Here is a 21,985-nt window from a genome sequence, read left to right as displayed (position 1 = left end):
CGCTGCAATATCGCTACATCTAAAGATGATACACTAAGATACGATTCGCGTTCGAGTAAAGATGCTGCAAGTTACGATAATGGCGGATAAAATGAATGTGCAATGTGCATGCGCCGTTACGCAGGCGCCCGTTAGGCTGACCGCGCGCGCAGCTATGAGTAATCGCAGTCTAATAATTTACTAATTTGACTTAATTTTGTTTCTATATATTAAATATTTTGTAATTATAATGGAGGTTGAAAAAAAAAGTGCAATATGCATGCGCGCAGCCACTGCTCTAGGTACTAATGGATGTTTTTTTTTATCTTCAATATTTTATGATGTGAATATATGGATCATACTTAGTAACTATTATAATTATAACTATGAGACCAACCCCGAAATCACGAAAATATTTTTTTGTTGTTTCATACATTTGGGCTTGTCTGATGTTTATAGTCAGACCAAGCTATTTAGCAGTGATTTTGATAGCCCAGACGGCGGAAGTCTTATTTCATACGTCAAATACTATGAAATTATGACGTTTACTTAACACTTGCACCGTCTGGGCTATCAAAATCACTGCCAACTTAGCTTGGTCTGACTCTACCTATTTTCTATGAGGGTCAATGATTTTTTCGCAATTTCGGGGTTGGTCCTATAGTAAAAGTTGCTCAGATTGACCTATATACTCACATCATAAAATCTTGCAAGTTATTAAAAAAAAAGCGTTTATAAGCAATCACAGTTTGATCATATACATATATTACTGCTTGGAATTAGGATGTTTTTTTTTGTTTTGGTGATACTATTGTAATATATTCCTACACTGAAAAAAATGAACTCCAACTAAGTAGCATTTTCTCTTAGTTGGCGTTAAAATAATTGAAATGACCTTATTATTGTTTACTGAAACCAAAACCATGTAGTTGTAACAGGTACCTGAATATGTTTGAAGTTACACACAAGTAAATTGTTGATGTAATAAAAACTTTTTATAAACACAACTAATACTTTTTTGAATTCATACACTACACTCGTTAAATTAGTTATTTTCTATAATTTACACTTGCAAAGACTCTGTGCATGCATTAACCATTTATGTCTATTATATTAACGAGGCGCAAAGTTAAAATAATAACTGGATATGTTACATTAAAGACGCTATGAAGTAGAACAAAACAAGACAAAATGTAATATCTACCATTTTCTTTAGTAGCACCAATTATTTAGTATTTAGTCGTATTAATTATTTACAATGTTACTGCAAATAATTTATGTGGTATATAAACAATGTTGATTATAAAATTAAACATAATTAAGTTATTGTTTGAATAAACATAATGATAGCATTTACAAATTATAATAAGTTATTTTAATCATATAAAGTGATAGTTGTGTTCAACTAGGTACGTTATACCTAACAATCTTCTTAGTAGATTCAAATAAGATTTGACTGAAACTAATAAGAGCGAGTCCCCCCACGCGTCTCCCTTCCCCCGCGCGCGGCGCGTCTCGACTTGCCGTCTGCCGCCACGCGCATTTTCCGGCGACGCTTCAATAGCGCCACAGCTCTGAGCATTGTGAAGTGGAGTTCTGCCTCTGGCAACGCGAGCGCAGCCTGAAGCCTCTATTTAGCGATCCGCTTACTGATACTTACGTATTGATAGTGATTTTGTGTTGTTGTGGTCCAGTCAGAAATGGATGACGTTGCCGAACTTTTGAAGACCTGGGAGCTACACGACTTAGTACCAATTTTTACAGGTAAGTACCATAGAAATATGTGACGATCCAAATCAAAAGTTGTTTTAACAGGCATAATGTAACTCATGAAATGTACCTACCTTGTTCTGTTACGATACATTTCACACATCCACTTGCACTTACTTACTGACGTAAAAGCATAAGTTAAATGATGAAACTTGCTTTTAGAACAGCGGATGACAATCCAGGCGTTATCGGCTCTGACTCGAGAGGACTTGAAGGACCTTATTCCGCAGGCAGGACCAAGGGTGCTATTTACAAGGTGTTGGCGTTCGTGGAAAAATGAGTTTTTGCCAATAAACGATACTAGTATACCATCTTTTTCGGTAAGTTTTTTATGTGATTTTGTTTGGGTACCTAAGTACCTATTTGTAAAATGTTATATTGACAACTTACCTATTAGTTAGGTGGTATCTAGATAGGTACAGTCAGCATCTTATCCAGCGCAACCATGCAACAGATTGTTGGTTTGTTTTGACCTACTAGGTACCTACTTGGCGGTAGCTTACATAGCTACCTACTTAGATATGTAGAATAAGTAGGTATCAATATGAGGAGGGAGGGAGGACTTTGCCCAGCAGTGGGGCAGAGACTGTGAGACTAGGATTGTATTATTAGACTTAAGTCAAATTATTATTATGAATTATTGTTTACAGGGCCTGGATTTGTCAAACTTGCAGTTTGATTGCTTGAAGGAAACTGACGAACTATCTGAATGTGTTGTAGAGGTAATACCATTAGACAACCCTGAGACAAAAGAAAATACTGCAAGTACCACAAGTCATCAACAATTAGGAAAAGGAACTCAAACTGGGGTATGTATGATAAAATATTAAGCAGATCATTTAAGTAGTACAGATATACTTTTAATAATTAGCTTTTAGCCTCCGTCCCCGTTTTAGTTGGAACTTTTGCATTTATAATATTAAATTAAAAAAAATAATAGTTACCTAATAGGGTAGGATAGGATTATGTATCTATCTACATAGATTTATTACAGGTTTACATACCTACAGGTGAAAAAATATTCCATCTCTGTTTTGAATTTATACCTATGTACCTACTTACCTACTAATATTTTCTTTCAGATACTTGAAAATTTATTGAAACAATCACTCGAAACTTCTTCACTTCTGATTTATAAAGGCGGTAGCTTAGATGGAGATGCTACTAGAAATTTATTAGCGTCTGTGATTGCCAAAGAAATATTAAATGAGAACAAAAATTCACCAATAGTTGGTCAAATTTATTTCAAGTGGACAAAATTGATAAGTGAACTCTTTCCGGGTGAAAGGACCACAACGTATTATATCCCTGCATGTACTACTGCGTCTGGCGCAGTTCTTCAAGCAAGAGGCAAACTCGTACATCAGGTAGGTGGATGACCACTGATTTTCAAGCATATTTTGTACCATGGTAGTGTTCCTGTGTCCTTGAAAATTAATGTACTTAAGTACCTACTTTTTACATTTATTTTAGAGTTTAGTTTTAATTCACAATTAGTTAATTTTAATTTTTATCCATTTTATTAGTAGGCAAATAGTAGTTATATATTAATAATTTGTCAATTTTAATTTTGTTCTCCAAACTCATCTAATTTTGTTCTCAATTAAATAAATCTAAGCTTCAGTATCTAATGTCCCAGATACTTATTTATTTATTTATTTATTTATTTAAACTTTATTGCACAAGTATTACAAATAATGTACAAACGGCGGACTTAATGCCTTTAGGCATTCTCTACCAGTCAACCATTGGACTAAATAGAAACAGTAATTAAAGGTGCTTTAAAGAACAATACGTGAGAGAGATTATTGAAATAAAACAACAATATTCTATGTTATACATATTATGTTAAATAAACTTAAATAGGTTGTATAATAAACTTACATATACATATTCACTCTCTATGTACCTGTAGAAAATATCATACCTACTAAAAATCAATCACGAAGCTTATCCAAAAAGTGCTTACGTAGCATGTGCTTAAACGAAAGTTTACTCTGTGCTTGCCTGACACACAGTGTTTTTTATTATTCAAGGTACTGAACAGAAGGAGGCGCTTCCAACAATTAGGATCCTTGACAACAAAAAAAAGAAACAGAGAAGAAAGCCCAGGACCATCTTCTTTATCACCAAGACCAATGCCAAGAATAAAGAATAAATTTATTGTCATAAAAACCTTAGTTGGTAAACAACTAAGGTTTTTATGACAATAAACAACATTAAGGTTGAGTCCTCCTATTAGGTATTAATGTAAGTAAGTATTGTAAAAATAAAGAAATAATTACGTAATGTATTTTTTTTTATAATCTCCTAGGTACAAGGATTCAATTTTTTTTCAAGGTAGGTAGTATATTGGTGACTACCTAAATCGTCGTTTTTATCAAGTGTAAGCGAATTCATGTAACATACATAGGCATTTACTAAGTACATAGTGTACTGTGTGTACACTTAGTAAATATCTATGTAAGTTACATGGATTCGCATACACCTAGTACATACGACGGTTAGGTAGTCATGAGTAGGTACTCATACAACGTAGGTACTCATCTGTGTTGTTGGTAGGTACCAACTACCTTGAAAAAGATCTTAATTGAATCTATTTCCTGTCGTGACTACATCAACAAATCATTCTTAATAGATTCAAACAAACCTCAAAGTCAAACTAGCCTAGATCTTAGTTGAATGAACTTTTATCTTAGTTGATGAAGCTATAGGATCTTGAGTGATTCTATAAATTATTTTGTTGTTATTATAAAGTTTAATGCTTGCGTATAACAACATAATAATTGACATAAACAAGTGGCCTTCTTTGAAGCAAGCATTATTTAGATAGACTCAACTAAGCGTCTTGGTTAAATCAACTATTATCTCATTAAATACAACTGCGATTACTTGACACATTGGACCACTTTCATTATTCGGATAACTCTTATCTTAGTTGATTAAGCTATAGGATCTTGAGTGATTCTATAAATTACTTTGTTGTTATAATAAAGATTAATGCTTGCGTATAACAACATAATAATTGACATAAACAAGTGGCCTTCTTTAAAGCAAGCATTATTTAGATAAACTCAACTAAGCGTCTTGGTTAAATCTAACTATTATCTAATTGAATACAACTGTGCGATTACTTGAATCTACAAATGAACTTTATTAATATATTAAGGTTTAATGCTTATACTGGACAAGATAATTAATGAAACTAACTAATCAGTGTTTATTAATTCTACAACAGTACGTGATAGCCGGAACTAAGAACATTTTAACTAAATTCTCTTTGTCACAGTAGTCATGATCTTGACAGGCTCATATGGAGACAAGATACATGATTTTAATAAACAAGATCTTAGTTAAAATGATCAAAAATTTTTTTCAGTGTAGGTACTGATGTGCTGACGAAAAGTTATAAAAATTGCGAAATTTCCCACGTGAAAATTTTGCGAAAGCTCCTCATGTGTTTGTTACAAGATAACTGAATTTTTTTCAATTTATTTTAACATAACGCAACTTGCACCACTGTATGGGTTCGGTCGGAACTTAGTGCAGGCGTAAAAGACAACGGTTTATGCCTGTGATTAGCCGGGTCCACACAGAGCGAGCATACGCGCGAGGCAACTTCCTCACGCAGAAACCGGCCAGTGTAGACGTGCCTCGGCCGAGGCGGGAAGTGCGTTTTCCTCACCCGAGCGCGCCGCCTCGGGCGAGGTGATCCGGTGCTATTCCTGTGCAATAAACGACATAAACGCGTTCATAAGAAACTCCCCGAAAACTCTGACGTCGCTACGTGTGTATGGGGCGCAGGTCACCTTTATCGGGTCTCCATTTCAGTGGTTTTCAACGTGTGTTGCGACGCGAACCCACAAGTCTATAACGGAATAGTTGCAGATTTTTTTTTATAGTAACAAAATATTTTATTTCATCAAACTTGTACTTAAATCAAGGTGCCGTGACGTTGACCGATCGTTGTCACCATGGTTTAGTTACATTTATAAAATCAATATACTGGCCACGCAGCCAGTGCTGTGGCTCCCGCTGATCACGCCCCGTGATAAATGACACCACACCGGGATGCAATAAACTTCAATAAAGCGAACACCGCCTCTCGATACTTAATACGAAGAACAATTCTTAGTTTATACTTAGATTTTTTTAAAGACGAATAGTATGAAATTGCTCTAAAGTAACATTCGCACGCCTTACAAAATCCAATTAAGTACACGAAGAACTAAAATTATTTATTTAAGTTTAAAATTTGTATGCGTAGTTGTCGATCTAATGGTGAATCAGTCTCAGGTACCGAGCAAGTGTGACAAGTGCAGTCCTAGTGATATGCCATAGTGTAGCCAAGGGATGGAAATTATTTAAATGCACCTTTACTTGTTCTACATACAAAAAGTGTATGAGCAACCAATTTTCAACAAACATAAGCCGTTTTGACAATGATCATTACGCACTAGCAACCATGTTTATTTATCTGGGGCCATATCGCGCGCGTTTTAATGAATTTCGTGACTTTCTCCGGTAGCTAAACAACGTATTAAACATTTATTCTCTGTAAAATATTGGATTAATAGCATGTATCTTAAGTCCGGGTAATAGATGCTAATTTTAAGTGGCTAGCGTTATGGTAAGGTCTAACTAAAGATTTGAAGATAGAAGCAATGCGCAAGCGGTCGGGTATTAACAAATTAGATTAGTTTCACTGTAACTGCAAGTAAGCGTTAGATTACTCTTTTTATTTAAAATATGCGCCAAAAATAGAACGTAGACGTTGTTACATGTGTTAGGTGAAAATGAAAGTTAATAAGTTATTGAGTTTGAAAAAAAACCTCAAGTCACAATAGAAGATTTTTAAAGTGTTATTCTCTTAGAGCATCAATAGAACTTGATACAAAACAATTGTGGAGCGTCTATACTTATTTTAAGTGTTTCAGCATATATCTAGAAAACTTATTCCTAAAATTAAAAATAGGTACTAAGTTCGCTTACACTATTTTTATCAATTAAGAACACTGTATATACAGTAGAGTATATTGTCGTAGCACACTCGTAGCGCACCTAAAACGAGATTGGACGCTACGCGCAAACCAAAGGATAAACAAAAACCTGCAGCAAAATTGTCGCGACGAATCAATATCGATGCGCGATCAAATGTAGAGTGATATGAATGACCTAAACGGTCACACCATAGCCATGGCGCGCGCGCGCGCCAGTCCACCTGCGACCGCGCTTGCGCGCGCACCATGCAGCGCCCGCGTCTCTCGCTCGCCATGCGCGACAACTGGCGCCATCTACAGCGCCTCTACGGGCTCGAGCTAGACTGCGAGGACTGCTCGCCGCCCCGCCGGGCCCCGAGCTTAGACTCCCTCATCAACTCGTCCGAGGGCGCCGCGTCCAGCGCCGACACCGCCCCCGAGGACTCCGACTCCGGCGCCGATACCCGCGACCCCGAGCCTCGGCCCAGAAGCGACAGATTCAAGAAATGCCCGCAGAGCTACTCGTCGTCGTCTTCCGGACACATGGAGACGATACACGAGGAGACGACGGAGCCTAAGGTGTCTGTGAAGGAGATTCTGGCGAGGTTCGAGAACCTGACGGACCACCCGGCGCCGCCCGCGCACAACCACACGCAGCAGGTACAGTGCCAGTGTGAAGTGATCTCTGTGTAAAGCTGCGACAGTTGATTGATTTTTTTCAGTGTTTTCACAAGAGGCATATCAGGTAGTTTTTATTTTGAAAATGCCCCAGAAGGTAAGACATTTTCTAATGCAATTTTTATTAATTGAAAACGAAAGCCAACGAAGATAAGAGCGACCTGGTTTACTTAAAATCGTGATACGGTGACCATAATTACTAGTGAAAAGTTGTGATTTTACCGGCGAAATATCAAACTTGGTATTCGAAATAGGTACATAAATAAAGTCCTAGAAATAGATACATGGCAATATTGTTGCGTTGTAGTGCACATGGCGATGTCACGACATGCCAAAAAACAATGAAGAATAGTGCCTATGTTCGACGAGACCATCAATATGCAAATAATAGATTGTTATTTGTCATTACGCTAATAACAATAGCGCTAATGACAATGAGCGCGTGCGCGAAATCGCATGTTTACCAACATATCTTATTCTGCATCGGCTGAAGATGATAATTGCAAATCGATTATTGTTTTCCAATCGAACTTTCCATTCGGAGGCAACGATCCCGAGCAATCGATGGGATAATTTATTAATAAATACAACACATAAATAACTTTATGATGTTATAAAGTGTCGTGCACAATTGAATTTGATATACAAAAAAAAATTCAAAATTTAATCTGTTTATTTCAGTTTTTTGTTGAGGTACAGTCAGCACTCAGTTATAATCTCTATATTTGGAGATTGTGTTAACTAAGTTTAGCCTTAACTAAGTATATAATTAGTCCTGTTGGCAGTTAGTGTTTATATGTTATTATAATACTATTTGTAACAAAATTAATTCAATTAATCAGTGCTTTCTTAAGTGTACTCTTTATTTTATCAGGATGTTTTTCTAAAGTTTCTACTACTTGTTTGGGTAAGCTGTTCAGGATATTAGGCAGGTATGTTGGCCAGAGCCTTTTCCCATATGCATTGTTACTTTTAGTTATTTTAAAGTATGGTTCATTGGTTAAGGTCCGGAGGTGGGATGGTCTCCTATACCTGTCCAGCTGCCCCAGCAAGTGTTTATATTCTAATATTACAGCAAGTTTTACTTTGTCATATACACTAGATATTCTACAGTATTTAAACAATTTGTGATAATTATTTTTATATTGAAGTTTTATTTTCAAGGGAACTATAGTTTTTAGTAATCTTATTTGAATATCATATATTTTTTGTAAGTATGTTTTATATGTTCTCCCATAGCTAGAAATACCATAGTTAATTACAGAGTCTGCAAGTGCCATGTACAATAGGCGTAGTACGGAGTATGGCATTTTATGTTTCAATATACTAAAGTTACTTAAAATTGCCCTGAGTTTGTTGCACACATGTTCAACATGTGGACCCCAGTTAAATTTGGTGTCTATTTTAAGGCCTAGGTAGGTATGTTGATCAACTACTTCTAGTTTTTCACAGTTACAATATGTCGGCCCTGTGTGCATACATACATGTTCATGGGCTACAATTCTAGGGGTATATGTGGTTTTGACATAGGGTCAGTGAATATACATTATCTTGTTTTTTTTATAGTTTAAGGATAATCCTGCATCGTGTGCCCATTTACATAGAGCATCAAATTCAGTTTGCATCTGACTCTCCGCCACCTTGATATCTTTATTGGCCGTTATTAGGCATGTGTCATCTGCAAACTGGTACACAGAGGCGGTTCTGAATATATTGCACATATCATTCACATATATTAAGTATTCTGTTAGGCCAATTATTGAGCCCTGTGCGGTGCCATAATTAGATTTTTTTAGGTCGCTCAAGTCCCCGGCAATACTGACTGTGTTGTATCTATTATGGTGGTAATCTTAGAACCAGTTTAAGAATGGCCCCTGTATACCATTTTGCTCAAGTTTTTTAAATAGGGTGTCATGGTTCAAAGTGTCAAACGCCTTACTGAAATCAATCATAACCACTATAACATGATTTCTATTGTTTAAGTGTCCATTCACTTCATCTGTAAATTGAGCCAACAGCTGTGAAGTATTTTTTCCTTTTTGGAATCCAAACTGTCTTTCATGAATTATACCATTTCTCGATAAGAATCCATTTATTTGATTACCTAAGTATTTTTCTATAATTTTGTCTAAGCTTGAAAGAATTGTTATAGGTCGGTAATTGTTAGTATCAGAATAGTTACCTTTTTTATGTATAGGTCGAATTAATCCTATTTTAAGCTTGTCTGGGTATGATGAGTAGGCTATGCATTGATTTGTCAAATGGGTGAGAACCGGGGTTATTTCCTGGGTAATACATTTTATATCTTTGGCTCTTAGGTTATCATATCCAGCACTTTTATTTTCATTAATGTTTTTAATTATTGTTGACATAGACCTTTCGCTTATTTTGTTAAGCTTTAGTGTTACATTAGGAGTGTTTATGTAGGAATTTTCATCGAGCAAGGGCACATTGCATGTGTTGAGAATATTCAATACATTATTTTCGAAGTCTCGGGCAAATTTATTGGTCATTTCACTGGTTTTCATCTTAAAGTACCTAATTAACATGTCATCAACAGCTTGATACACTCAAGAAATCTCTACAAATAACCAAATATAAAAAAACGATGAGACTGAATATGATTTGACTCATACTTGCTGGGTCCAGGCCCTAATGCTCTAATTTTTTCTTCTGCAGACCCTTTATTTTAGAACAAAATTTGACACTGATTTTATAATATTCATAATCCAAATTCCGGTTCCGGGTTCAAATCCTGGTAAGGGCATTTATTCGTGTGATGAGCATGGATATTTGTTCCTGAGTCATGGGTGTTTTCTATGTATTTAAGTATTTATAAATATTTATATATTATATATATCGTTGCCTAAGTACCCTCAACACAAGCCTTATTGAGCTTACTGTGAGACTTAGTCAATTTGTGTAATAATGTTCTATAATATTTATTTATTTATAATCCAGGATATGATAAAAGCCTATAAAATATGAATATAAGTTGCATCGCCCGTGGAGCGATTATGTGACACGCCAATAAAAACATGAATTATTAACCATTGCATAAGCATGCAAATAATGACATCGTTATCGACAACATTCGCATATGACATAACTAAGATATGAGAAAATGATCCGATAAAATGCATTTACGGTTTCTTAATTACTGTTATCCACCTTTAAGCAGTAAATAGGTACAACTACTATAACCAGCAAGTACATAACTTTTTTAATGTCAGTTGACACTCTGTTTAATCTCCAGTGATGTAAGTAGGTATTTTTTACTCACATTAAGTACAGTTAACTCGTCTTGTATTGTCGTAGATATTATTTTAATTCAATATTATTGTAATTAACATCTTAAGTATGTCAATGAGATAGCTCCCCGTTTAATTTCGCCACTAGGGGCGCTAGTGTAGACGGACGTCTTTCAAAATGTGAAATGCATAGAATTTTTGGGGGTTGCAAGCTTTTTCACTCCTTATTTATAATTGTGGTTAATCTTTTTCCATCTTTGATTAATCATGGTAAACATTAGATATACATAGTTCAATAAATGTTAGTGGTTTAAGAAAATGTCAACTAAAACATGAAAAATTTATCAGGTTGAAAAAACGGCAAATTTAGACGTTAATACCTTTGTGTATATTAGAAAGTATAGATTTTTTGAAAAGCATAGGAGAATTTTGAGATCTGTTTCTTCGACCTAAATCTACAGTGGCGCCAACTGGTGAGCACAAAAGTAGCCCTCATTATATAAAGGAAAACATCTTGGGGAAACCTGCGTAATACATCTGTAGAAAAAATGAAAGGTCTTTGGAGTACTCAATCATTAGATAATCGGCTATCGTAGACGCGTAGGGACTGCTGAGCTGTGGATTATAGTTATAGGTATATGTATAATATCAGACGTAGGTACGCTGGTGATATTCATATATGAGTTGGTCGAATTTGCTTTTCCTTACCTATGAAAATACACTAACACAAGTATATTGAAATGAGATGACCACAAAACGAGGCATTGTGTAAATTCAGCGCAATTTTATGTGTAAATAGTTAGTTTTCCGGCCACCAGTGACACACTTTCATACATTCATTATTATGTTTAGCGTTTAGTATGTTACGATTCGTATCTTACGAACAATATGTGTGTGTTACGAACTTATTAATTATGATGCTAGATCTAGGAAGCAAGTTCCGCCATCTAAACATTGAATAAAATTTAAATTTTTTACAGAATTCTGCAATAATATGCTGTTACAGTACTTTGCCGCCCTAGTGCGGTAACTCGCACTATACGTGCGTATGTTGAAAATTTAAAGGGCCAGATGTACTGTAAAACCCGCAACTCGTGTCGATTGAAACCCTTTTCGTTGGTGTTTTAATTTTAATCTCGTTGCGAATTTCCTATTTATTTATTTCTAATATACTATTTCGCCTTAGAGCCCTATGCTTTTAATAATCCAATTTAGTGTCATATATCCTTTTAGGTAAATTCCACGTGAGTTCCATTTACTTTAAGGTATTTGGCCGAGTTGGATAAATCTTGTAGCAATCGTAATCATTTGAATGCGCCTAAAATCATTGGTTTATTATCATAATGTTTGAGAAAGTCGCGTCCATTTTTTGTTCTATAGGTAATTCTTATAATAAATTCCCTACCACATTAAATCCGCCACGGACCACGTAACTCGCAGCAAAAACAGCCATTTAAATGCCATTGGGATGTACAAGTACATACAGTAATTCGTTTACGTAAGACTGCTGTTACAACGCACTTAGATCATTCGGTGACCCGTCTCCAGTCAAGGTAATCCTGCTGATTACAATATAATAAATGCCTGAACACCTCACGGCGTGGCGACGAGGCTCGGCTTGCATTCTGTGTAGAGTGGATAGTTCACCGTTTATCAAACCTATTAATTTAATATAACCTCGCTCTTTTCCACAATATTTAGGAAGGTATCATCTTACGCTTCGGCTTTTATATGTTTTGTGAAAAAGTCAATTATATTATCTCACCGTACCAGATTTTGCTATTTGTTGATTATGTACGCACACGTATATACGTAAGAAACAGAAGTATTATGATACAATTCGTCTGTTAAGGACCGTACGAATACAGAAAAATAAATCTTATTTATCGTGCGGGCTAAGCATTGTCGCATTTTAATCGCCTGTCACCATGCCTGTCACCTTCCAACAAGTATGTAAGTGCGAAAGTGACAGGCATAGTGACAGGTGATAAAACTGCAACCATGCTGCCACCGCTGGTCCCGAAAATTAGCGATACTGGAGCCTATTTTCTGCAAATGTGAATTTTATTCTATGAAAGGAACGTCGTTATAATTAGCCTGTACAAATACAGTAGATATTTTTTTACTATTGTTCTTAGTTTTTGGGAATAGAATAGATCAAATCTCTTCATTGTCAATTTGCGTAGCAGTACGCGTAGAATAATTTTTTGCAATACGACTTGAAATGCAGGACTTAATAATCAACAACAGAATAGTTGTGGTCTAACTGTCAATCAGAACTTAATTTAACAGTAATGTAGAGTCGGTCGTTTTTCGCTGTCATTGCAAATTATCGTTCTTCAAAAACACACATGTAATCAGACACACTCATTATCGTGTACCTACTCGTATTGCGACATACGACTTTGCAAACATGAGATACATTCTAATGCCTTTTATAATTTCGTTGCTAATGAAATGAATTTTGGTTACATTGAAATTATCTTTAATCGTATGTAGAGGAGCATTCTGAATTACCTTGACAGCTGTGTCTGTTTAGCAAAATTGATCAAATATATTTGTTTATGAAAGAGGTATGAATGCCTCGTATTAATATACGAAAATTCAACGTATAGATATAGCTTTTAAATTAACAATATTCAAATCATTAACACTTAAATGATTGAGTACATTTTCCTTTAACGATCTAAGTAATAATGAAATGATTAACACCCCTTGAGCGCGTATGTTTTGTCAGAACTGTCAACAATGGGTAGGAAACGTCGACGAATACGGCGAGAAAGAAACCCGTCATATGGCTACGCAAGCGAAAGTTGATCGTGTCTGAAGCGTGTCTATTGCTCGTCATCATCAATATCATCATTCACATATAGTAATTAAGATCCTTTTGGATCACCCATTGACTATTGATATGCCAACTTCCAATTTTATAACTGCGCTCTTCATCACACTTATTTGCCCATCGAAAAGACAATACGCAATAACTGTTGAAAGATTTAGCATCGCATGGATATCATCTCCTGCTGTTTTCTACCGGATGGTAGTTTTTATAGTTTCATTGCATATTATTTTATCACCATATACAGGACTTACCAACTTACCTTACAGGTATATGTTGACCTTGACCTCATTTAATTGTAGAACGGTTCACAAAATTTCCTTATAATTAAAATCATGTTAAGCGCCCCGCAACAGTCTGTTTGACGCTTGTATTTTGAAACCCTTGCGACATTCAAGTTTAACCATTTATTATACATTATTTTTCGTTTAACTTGACGTAATGACTTGTAAATGAAAGAAAATAACTGAAAATTATTGTTCAGAATTGTAACTTTTAATGAAATTCGATCATACTTACTCGATCTAGTTATAACATTAACCAAACCTACAAAACCACTCTAGATTGAGCTGGCCCTGAAATCAATTGTTTAATTCGGTTCGACAGCGCGGTGACAAAGCGCAGCTAATGCTAACAAGCCGCGGCCATCGCCACCGGTCCGTGTTTCCGTTTCCGAGCGTGAAACGAAACGAAACCTTATGACTACCGAAGGGTTATGAATTTTTACATAATATATATGTGAATTTTTTAAGGAATTTGTTGTTTTATACCTTGGGCCCACAGCCATTCCGGCCACAAGCTGTACAAGTTGCCAAAAAGTTTACAAAATACCATGGAAATGCTCAAAACTTTCTAGAAAATTTCACAGGAATTTTATGTTTTTGCATAGAGATATCTTTATTTGCAAATTTTGAAAGCTTTCCGTCGGTATATCAGTATTCAGTACCCCTAGTGTAATTTTTTTCAATAGCGAAACGTGACGTACGCGTTTGCGTTAAGTGTCATTTTGTATGAGATTTTTGAGTTTCCAAAACGTCCCGCTTGGCGCGCTGTTCAAAATCCCATACAAAATGAGACTTAACGCAAACGCGTACGTCACGTTTCGCTATCGAATAAATTTACACTAGAGGTACAGTTCTCTCTAATTGAAGTTGTGGGAATTACGCGAATTCCATTGGATTGGCACTCTTCTTTACATATAGGTAAATGCCGTTTTCAGTATTGACGTTTCCCGTTTACACCTATTTTTTAATCTAATGACTTATGTAGGAAGTAGTTTAGAATGACAATGTTAAATGTTAAATTACAAGTGATTGTGGTCATATTTTCTTTTCCGTTTGTGGTTGTGGTCAGTTTATACGTATCGAAATAACGTTTTTGCTAATGGAGTTATTCTCTCAGCCACTGAGTAAAAGCTTCCTTCACTCGCCGTCTTCTACAAAATCTTACGTCAAACTTTAGACATATTGAATAGGTAATATGAAAGGTATTCTCTTTACCATGGAGATATTATGGTCTAAAATCTAATTCACTAAACTAATATTCTAATTTACTAATTTTTCTGGGCACTAATTTAACCATAATTTATAAGGTTTTAATTGTTTTTTGTTTCAATTAACACCCATTAAATTAAGACTGCAGTATTCATATTCAATTTGTCACATGTTGACTAAACTTCTTGTATTTACGTTTCTTAAAAGAAGGATGATAGGTAGATCAGATATTGCATCATCGGCACTGGATTCTTCGCTCTTCCTAGTTCCCACAGTCGATTATCCTGGAGCCAGGACAAGAATGACTCTTATTTACGGCTTGAAGGTGCTAATCTCACCTCATTTATTACGGGACTAACTAGAATCGGGTCCCTTAATATCACAACACATCGTTTTGGCATTTAGTCACATGTTTTGGATCAATTGTAGTATATATCGAATACTAAGAGATCTGGGGTCCTAGCCAAGATGACAATCATATATTGACAAACGCCAAACGAAAAGATAAAAAATTTCGGGATAACAGATGCTGCGAAAATTTATGTGACTATTTCCATAATACTCAACTTTGAGAGGACTTCCGCTCCGAGCGCCATCTTGATAGTCACGTCTCGTCATTAATTCCTTTGTTTTTTGCTCATTAATATTGTTTTAAGTGTAATATCGATAGGTTATTACACAGTAAACTAATGTGGTAATGTGCAGTGAATGGAGAATTGATCTTGAAACGCGTTTAACCACCATTTTGGACTCAACGGCCGGTAGTCTACGTGCTACTTGTAAGCTATCGCTTTACGAAACCTAATAAAATCACCGTCCTACCTAACCGTAAAATTCTAGTTGTATTTAAAACTCCTAATACCTTGATACTGGCGAAATAGCCCCGCTGGACTTCAGCCATTATTTTAAAATAATGAATGAATGAACTTTGGGAACAAATCGTAATGTCATGTTTATAATAGGTTAGATTTGACAAATCTGCGCGTCATCCTGGATGACCAAGCTATACAATACAATACAATACAATACAAATCCTCTTTATTGCACAACCTCAGAATAAATGTACTATACTATACTTTATTATACTATATTATATAAATTATAAACTGAAATAGAAATAATTAAATGAATAAGAATATAATTATATTCTATGAAAGAAAAAGTGATGACACCCTCCAGGCCACCATCCGGCCTGCACCACTGGAGAGCGTCATCCCTTTCTCATTAAAATATTTATGACATCTATTTCAGTTTATTAATTCCATAATAATTTAAGTCACGATTGGTATTTTAAGTATATCATTGATTGTTATGTTGGTTAGCCCCCCTGTTGCTGTTATAGTTGAGTGATCAGCCGCTTGCAATCTGCTTCAATTTCAGAGTGTACCCTATAGACAGTTCTTATTTACCTACTTGGTGACGAAATTCAATTATAACTTGGTTCTCCGGTTTATTTACAAATTCCAATAACAACATGAAATTTAATACACTGAAAAAAAAAATAGCCGAACTGGTTTTGTAACTTTACTAAATAACTAAACTACGGTTATAAGAAAATAAACTTTGCATAAATTTACAAAACTTATTTTGTAGTGTATACCCAGCCACTGAACACTGATAGCCAAACACGGTTTTGTAACATATAACACATAGTTCGCAAGTCCCAATTTTTGTGTAAACAGTAACCAAAATGTTTGTTACAGTTATGCAAACATTTCTTTCAGTGTAGGTGCATTGATACACGCATGAATGGAATGTTAAGTCACTTGCCATTCAAATACCCTTTTGATATTAATGTTGCTGGACAGTGACAAATTCTCACACATAATATCTTAACTTTCTATTTCCAACGACTTACCCACTTAGTTTATAAAAGAATTGCGTATCGGGGTTAGTCATAAGAAAATAGAGACATGCTTGATCAAAATGTTTACCGGTTATAACTAGCGTCTATAATTCATTTAAAAGATTTAAAAATTGTGCCCACAAAATTTCATAAGTGGGTTATTTTCGCAACAAATAATCAATAATTTAGAGCCTAATAAAATATATTAACTTATGTAAAACTTAAAAAATATTAAGACCATGCTACTTACAGTTCAGTGCAAAAAAGAATCAGTACTCGCAAAATCTAAATATGTCAATGTGAAAAAGAATTCCCATGTTGATCGAATCAGAAATCTAAATGAGCACAGAGTGCATACAAAGAATGTATGTATATGAATACCGTTATATGCGGATAGTTAACCAGTACCACGTACCACACACTGACTGCACAATGCAGGCGAGCAGACGGCGTCCAAACCAACACGTTTAGTACCAAGCGCTTGCTGGGTTTGCATTTGATTTTACTTACATAAGCTTTAGCGTTAAATGTTACGAATGCCATCATTAGTATGTAACAGATGTAATACAGTAATTCAAAAGTTATAAGATAGGATGCTGCTCACGGTTTTCTTGTCAATGGAAAGATATTCGATCCTATTGTCGTGGTTTCTGTGCACCGATAGCAGCTTGGTTGCATTTTATCACCTGTCGCACTTACATAGATATTTGTTCGAACGTGACAGGCTTGGTGACAAAAATGCGACTGTGCTTAGCCCGCGGTTGTCATTAACTTGTTTGTGTCACGGCAGAATTATGATCTTTTTCAAAACAGAATAACTGATTTTGGCAGCTAACTATATCGACATGACATGTATCCACAAGTGTGTCCTCTATTAGGTATAGCAGTATCCCGATGTCACATATAAATGTAACCGACACTAGATCAAGATACGAACAGTCCGCTACATCGATTAAGAGCAGATCGTTGATCGATTTATCCCACAATCGATTCGTGTCAAGAGTCGCAGTTAGTAGCACTATTTACATAGACGCATGCTTATTATGACGGTAGTCTCGTATTGCATAATTGTATGCTATCTCTAGCATAAAATATTTGCATAATGTCATTTTTAGCATAAAATTACATATTTTGCAATTCTATGTATGAACTGATGTTAACAAATGCTCTGATTTCCAATTGTGCCATTAATCTACAAGTCGGAAGCGTTTAGCTCCTTTTTTATGTCGTGAAAAACTATTAAATTACCAGTACCTATCAAGAGCGACAAGCGATGACGTTGAGCACTACGAAACTAACATATTAGCATATGCATGCTATCATTCACTTGATTCACTGTTCTTTATGGGTTATAGCATCATGATAAATTTTATTATGACCATTACTATTCATTCTTTTTACGTTACTTAAAAAATACGTTCAGTACCTAGTGGACAATAAAGAATATCGTCTTAAGTTAATAATAATAAATAATAGTATCCCCAATTTCCCACGCCCAAGCCTATCAAAAGAACGGGATTTATAGGCCCGTGAAATCCAAGGAGATACAAATAAAAAAAGTGATTATGAAATAATTGAAAGATCCAAGCATCAGTCTGCATAAATTCATGTTTATTAAAACAAATATTGCTTTGCTAATTACGCGAAAAAATATTTTTCACTATTTTTAATTATTTTGCGGAATCTAATATTTTTCTTCATCTAAGTAACGTTGGAAGGACCCCATTTTTAACGGTTTCGTATGTTTACCATCATACATATACTGTTGACTGACATTTCTTAAACCCTATTGTCAAAGTTATAAGGTCGACCTATGTTCAATTAAGAGTTGCTGTCAAACAGGTGCCCCTCGCAGACGTCACCGGCGCGCGCGCCGATCCGTGCTTCCGTCCAGCATGTCCTACACCGCACGCCGAAACATGGCGGCACGGATATTAACTCCTTTGTTACATTGTGCTCGGTTGATATTTGCAAACGCTTTAATTGAAGGTCATGGGAAACTTCAAAAGGACTATTTATGTAGGTATACAGAGTTAAATTATTGCCGCAGGCTCCCATGAGCCGTGGCAAAACGCCGGGACAACACGAGGAAGAAGAAGATACAGAGTGAAATTATTATGTTTGACCATACGCTGAGGGGTGGATATGTACCTAGGTCATACTGAAGAACTTTTACTATGTGGCCAACCCCAAAATCGCAAAAAGCATACACTTTCCATGCAAAATAATCAGTTTTAATGGCTCTTTCGTGTAGTTTAAATATTTATTATTGTTTCTATTCTTTCATTTTAGACTCATCTTTAATTTTTCTAAAATATGTAGAATGTTATGTTCAAAATAAACAAATTAAATAAATAATTACTAGTTACTTGCACTTCTTAGTAACGTGAGATAATGCAAATTTTCCAATGGTATCTATCAGCACTTACAATGATAATTTACTTAGAAGTTATTGAGCAAAATTGATTAAAGATTTTATCAACAATGTTACTTTAACTTATTATCTTTCTATTAGACAAAACAAATTGCCTAATCAAACCCCTCTCTATACAATGCTGGTATGGTAATAGCACTATAGCTCACATAGTAATTGACAATTGCAACTAATTACCATGGGTCGCAACGAGAGCGGAACCGAACGATTCGCTTTCTACGCGGTAATATAATAAACACAGCGTCACTCGCCTTAAATGCAGTGTGTAGCCGTAGGAGGCGCGTACGCAAGCGTGTCGTTTTCTGGCGCCACCGTTACGGGATCTCGAGATCTACAAACCACTAAGCAAGAAACTTATATACATATTCATCTGGGGGGCTAGCCAAGATCACAATCGTATATCGATAAACGCCGAAAAAAAGAAGAAAATGTGTCGGAATGACAAATGCTACGAAAATTCAATTGGTTATTTCCAAACATGATTTAAGTTTCGATGGGCGTTTTCTATCAGCGATTGTCATCTCGGCTAAAGTCAGACCAAGATAAGTTGGTAGCGATTTTGAAAGCCCAGACGGTGCAAGTGTCAAGAAAACGTCATAATTTCATAGAAATTTGACATTTAAAATAACCCGTGCACCGTCGAGGCCCTCAAAATCGCGCCAACTTATCTTGGTTTGACTCTAGGCCCTCTGGACTTTGGGCCCAGAATGAAAGCTCGCATATGCTCTGTCTTCTTCAAGTTTAATCTCTTGTCTCCTAAGGAAAGTAGCTATCAAGTAAATTACCTTAATGCCTATTTTCAAAAGACGCAGAAACTGAGAAAGTATAGGTTCTACAAGTTTTGTTCTACTTCTACATTCAATCTTCAGACCAGCGCACAAGTTTTTTGCAGAAATCGCGCAGCGTCTGGTTGACGTAACTGGTGACCGAAGAGCTGGCGGCTTCCTCGTACAATGCAACGTACCATCAGCATTGCGATACAACGAGGAAATGCCGTCAGCATCCTTGGTACAATGCATCAAAGGGCCTTTTTTAGATATAAGCTAGTTATTTATAGTAATACCTCTGTATATATCCATTACCTATGTAAAGTCAATATATCTTCAGTCAGTTTATAAGCTTCTTTACTACGCGTATTTAATCAGAGATCGCATTATACTGGTTTATATGCGCTTGGCCAGCGATTGTAACAATCTAGATGAACGTGAAACACACACTCATCGTTTTTTATCGATGCTGGAGATAAGCCGGTAGTTACGAGTAAAAGATGGTTTTAGACTACTCAATTATGAGTAAGAGCATCTTGTGATATGTAAGCTGTTATTACTGTTATTAGTAACAGGAAGCTAATGTTGGTTATTAGCGTTTGCAATGGCTGCTGGGAGGAGAAACGGGGGATAAAATTAGGTAAAATTGAATCCTATACTTGCAACCTTCTCGTCTGCATAAACACACTTGACTGTGACAGGATATGACTGTCAGTAGGATACATAATATGATATTCAATTACGCTAAAAATACCTCACTATTCGTTAGAAATAATACGCTTTTACGTGACATTACAAAACTTATTGTAAAATACGTGACGTCATCACTTAGGTAAATAATGTAGCATCTTAGAAGTTACAAAACACTTAAAATCTATAAATTGTACATGCAGATGTCAATCACAATTAAAAAAATCAACGATGATAAACTCTGGCCAACATGGGACTCGAACCCACATCTTTGAATTGCCGGTCCAACGCGATGTACAGTCAGCATCAATAGTAGCGGATGAAACAACGCGCTAAAAGTATCTGACATCCCGGATAACTTTTCCAAATATAGATAAATCTCTAAAATTTCCATTCAAAAGTATATCTTTTATAGTCTTGATTGTTCTAGATATAAAACCATCACTGTTTGTTAAGTTATTACAGAATACTTTTGAGACCTTGTTTGATCCGCTATTTTTGATGCTGACTGTACCATCCCACACTAAAGAAAAGGAAAGTTATTGACGTTTATACTATTAAAATCCGTGACGTCATCGATATAGGATATTAGTAAAAAACCTTTACTAAAACCATCTTCTTGTTATTAAAAAAAAATGCAGTCGCGGGATTCGGTAACATTTTTGTAATCATAACTAACATTTAGTGATATTAAGTAAAGTTTTTTTTTTCAGTGTATAGTTACGAGAATCCGTCTCTTTTTTAATAAAATTTTCAGCTATAAATTGAAGAATTTATCGTAAGATGTGATGAAGTAATGTATGAATCAAAATGTCAATTGATATAACAATAATGAATTATTATTGTTCGTACGGCATGCACGCTAACAAACGCTATTAAAATAATAAGGAATGATTGCATTCACCATTAAAATTATGAGATGAAAAAAAAAAAAGCAAGCGTCAATTTTAGGCAACATGAAAACTCTTTGTCACTCGAACGGATACCGCCGATTACTAGATATTACGGTAATGGAGGCTACTGCGACCTAAGCGCAAAATAAGTAGGCGCGTCAGGAAGGTGGACGGTTACTAATATTTGTACAGCAGTTTGTATAACGGCATTGGCGCTATCATTAGGTTTAGACATAGCAAGTAATTCTTATTAAGTAAAAGCAAAGATTTAACGCCAAGGACGGATTAATCCATCACAGACCACAGAGCAACATACACCTACGTGCATATGCATAAATTCCAAATTCATTTTTGACACTTCGTGGT

General features: G+C 35.6%; 2 protein-coding genes across 4 annotated transcripts in view; both read left to right on the top strand.

The window, feature by feature from the left end:
* Positions 1-21,985, top strand: part of LOC133521882 (unconventional myosin-XV) — a 153,028-nt gene that overhangs the window by 86,762 nt on the left and 44,281 nt on the right. The gene's annotated exons all lie outside the window — the stretch shown is intronic.
* On the top strand, positions 976-4,006 carry LOC133521892 (uncharacterized). The gene is made up of 5 exons (XM_061857007.1): positions 976-1,743; positions 1,912-2,069; positions 2,400-2,558; positions 2,832-3,116; positions 3,786-4,006. The coding sequence occupies exons 1-5, from the start codon at positions 1,680-1,682 to the stop codon at positions 3,954-3,956; spliced, it is 837 nt and encodes a 278-aa protein (XP_061712991.1). The 5' UTR covers positions 976-1,679; the 3' UTR covers positions 3,957-4,006.

The sequence above is a fragment of the Cydia pomonella genome, chromosome 10, assembly GCF_033807575.1.
Source record: "Cydia pomonella isolate Wapato2018A chromosome 10, ilCydPomo1, whole genome shotgun sequence".
Classification (NCBI taxonomy): Eukaryota; Metazoa; Arthropoda; class Insecta; order Lepidoptera; family Tortricidae; genus Cydia; species Cydia pomonella.
The sequence above is the reverse complement of the archived record's forward strand: the minus strand, read 5'-3'. Positions and strand labels throughout refer to the sequence as shown.

Bases quoted from the DNA above. Each gene is read 5' to 3' on its own strand.
- LOC133521892 (XM_061857007.1), top strand. From the start codon at position 1,680: ATGGATGACGTTGCCGAACTTTTGAAGACCTGGGAGCTACACGACTTA. The intron at 2,559-2,831 runs GTATGTATGATA...ATTTTCTTTCAG, and splicing joins GAAAAGGAACTCAAACTGGG to ATACTTGAAAATTTATTGAA. The intron at 3,117-3,785 runs GTAGGTGGATGA...TTATTATTCAAG, and splicing joins GAGGCAAACTCGTACATCAG to GTACTGAACAGAAGGAGGCG.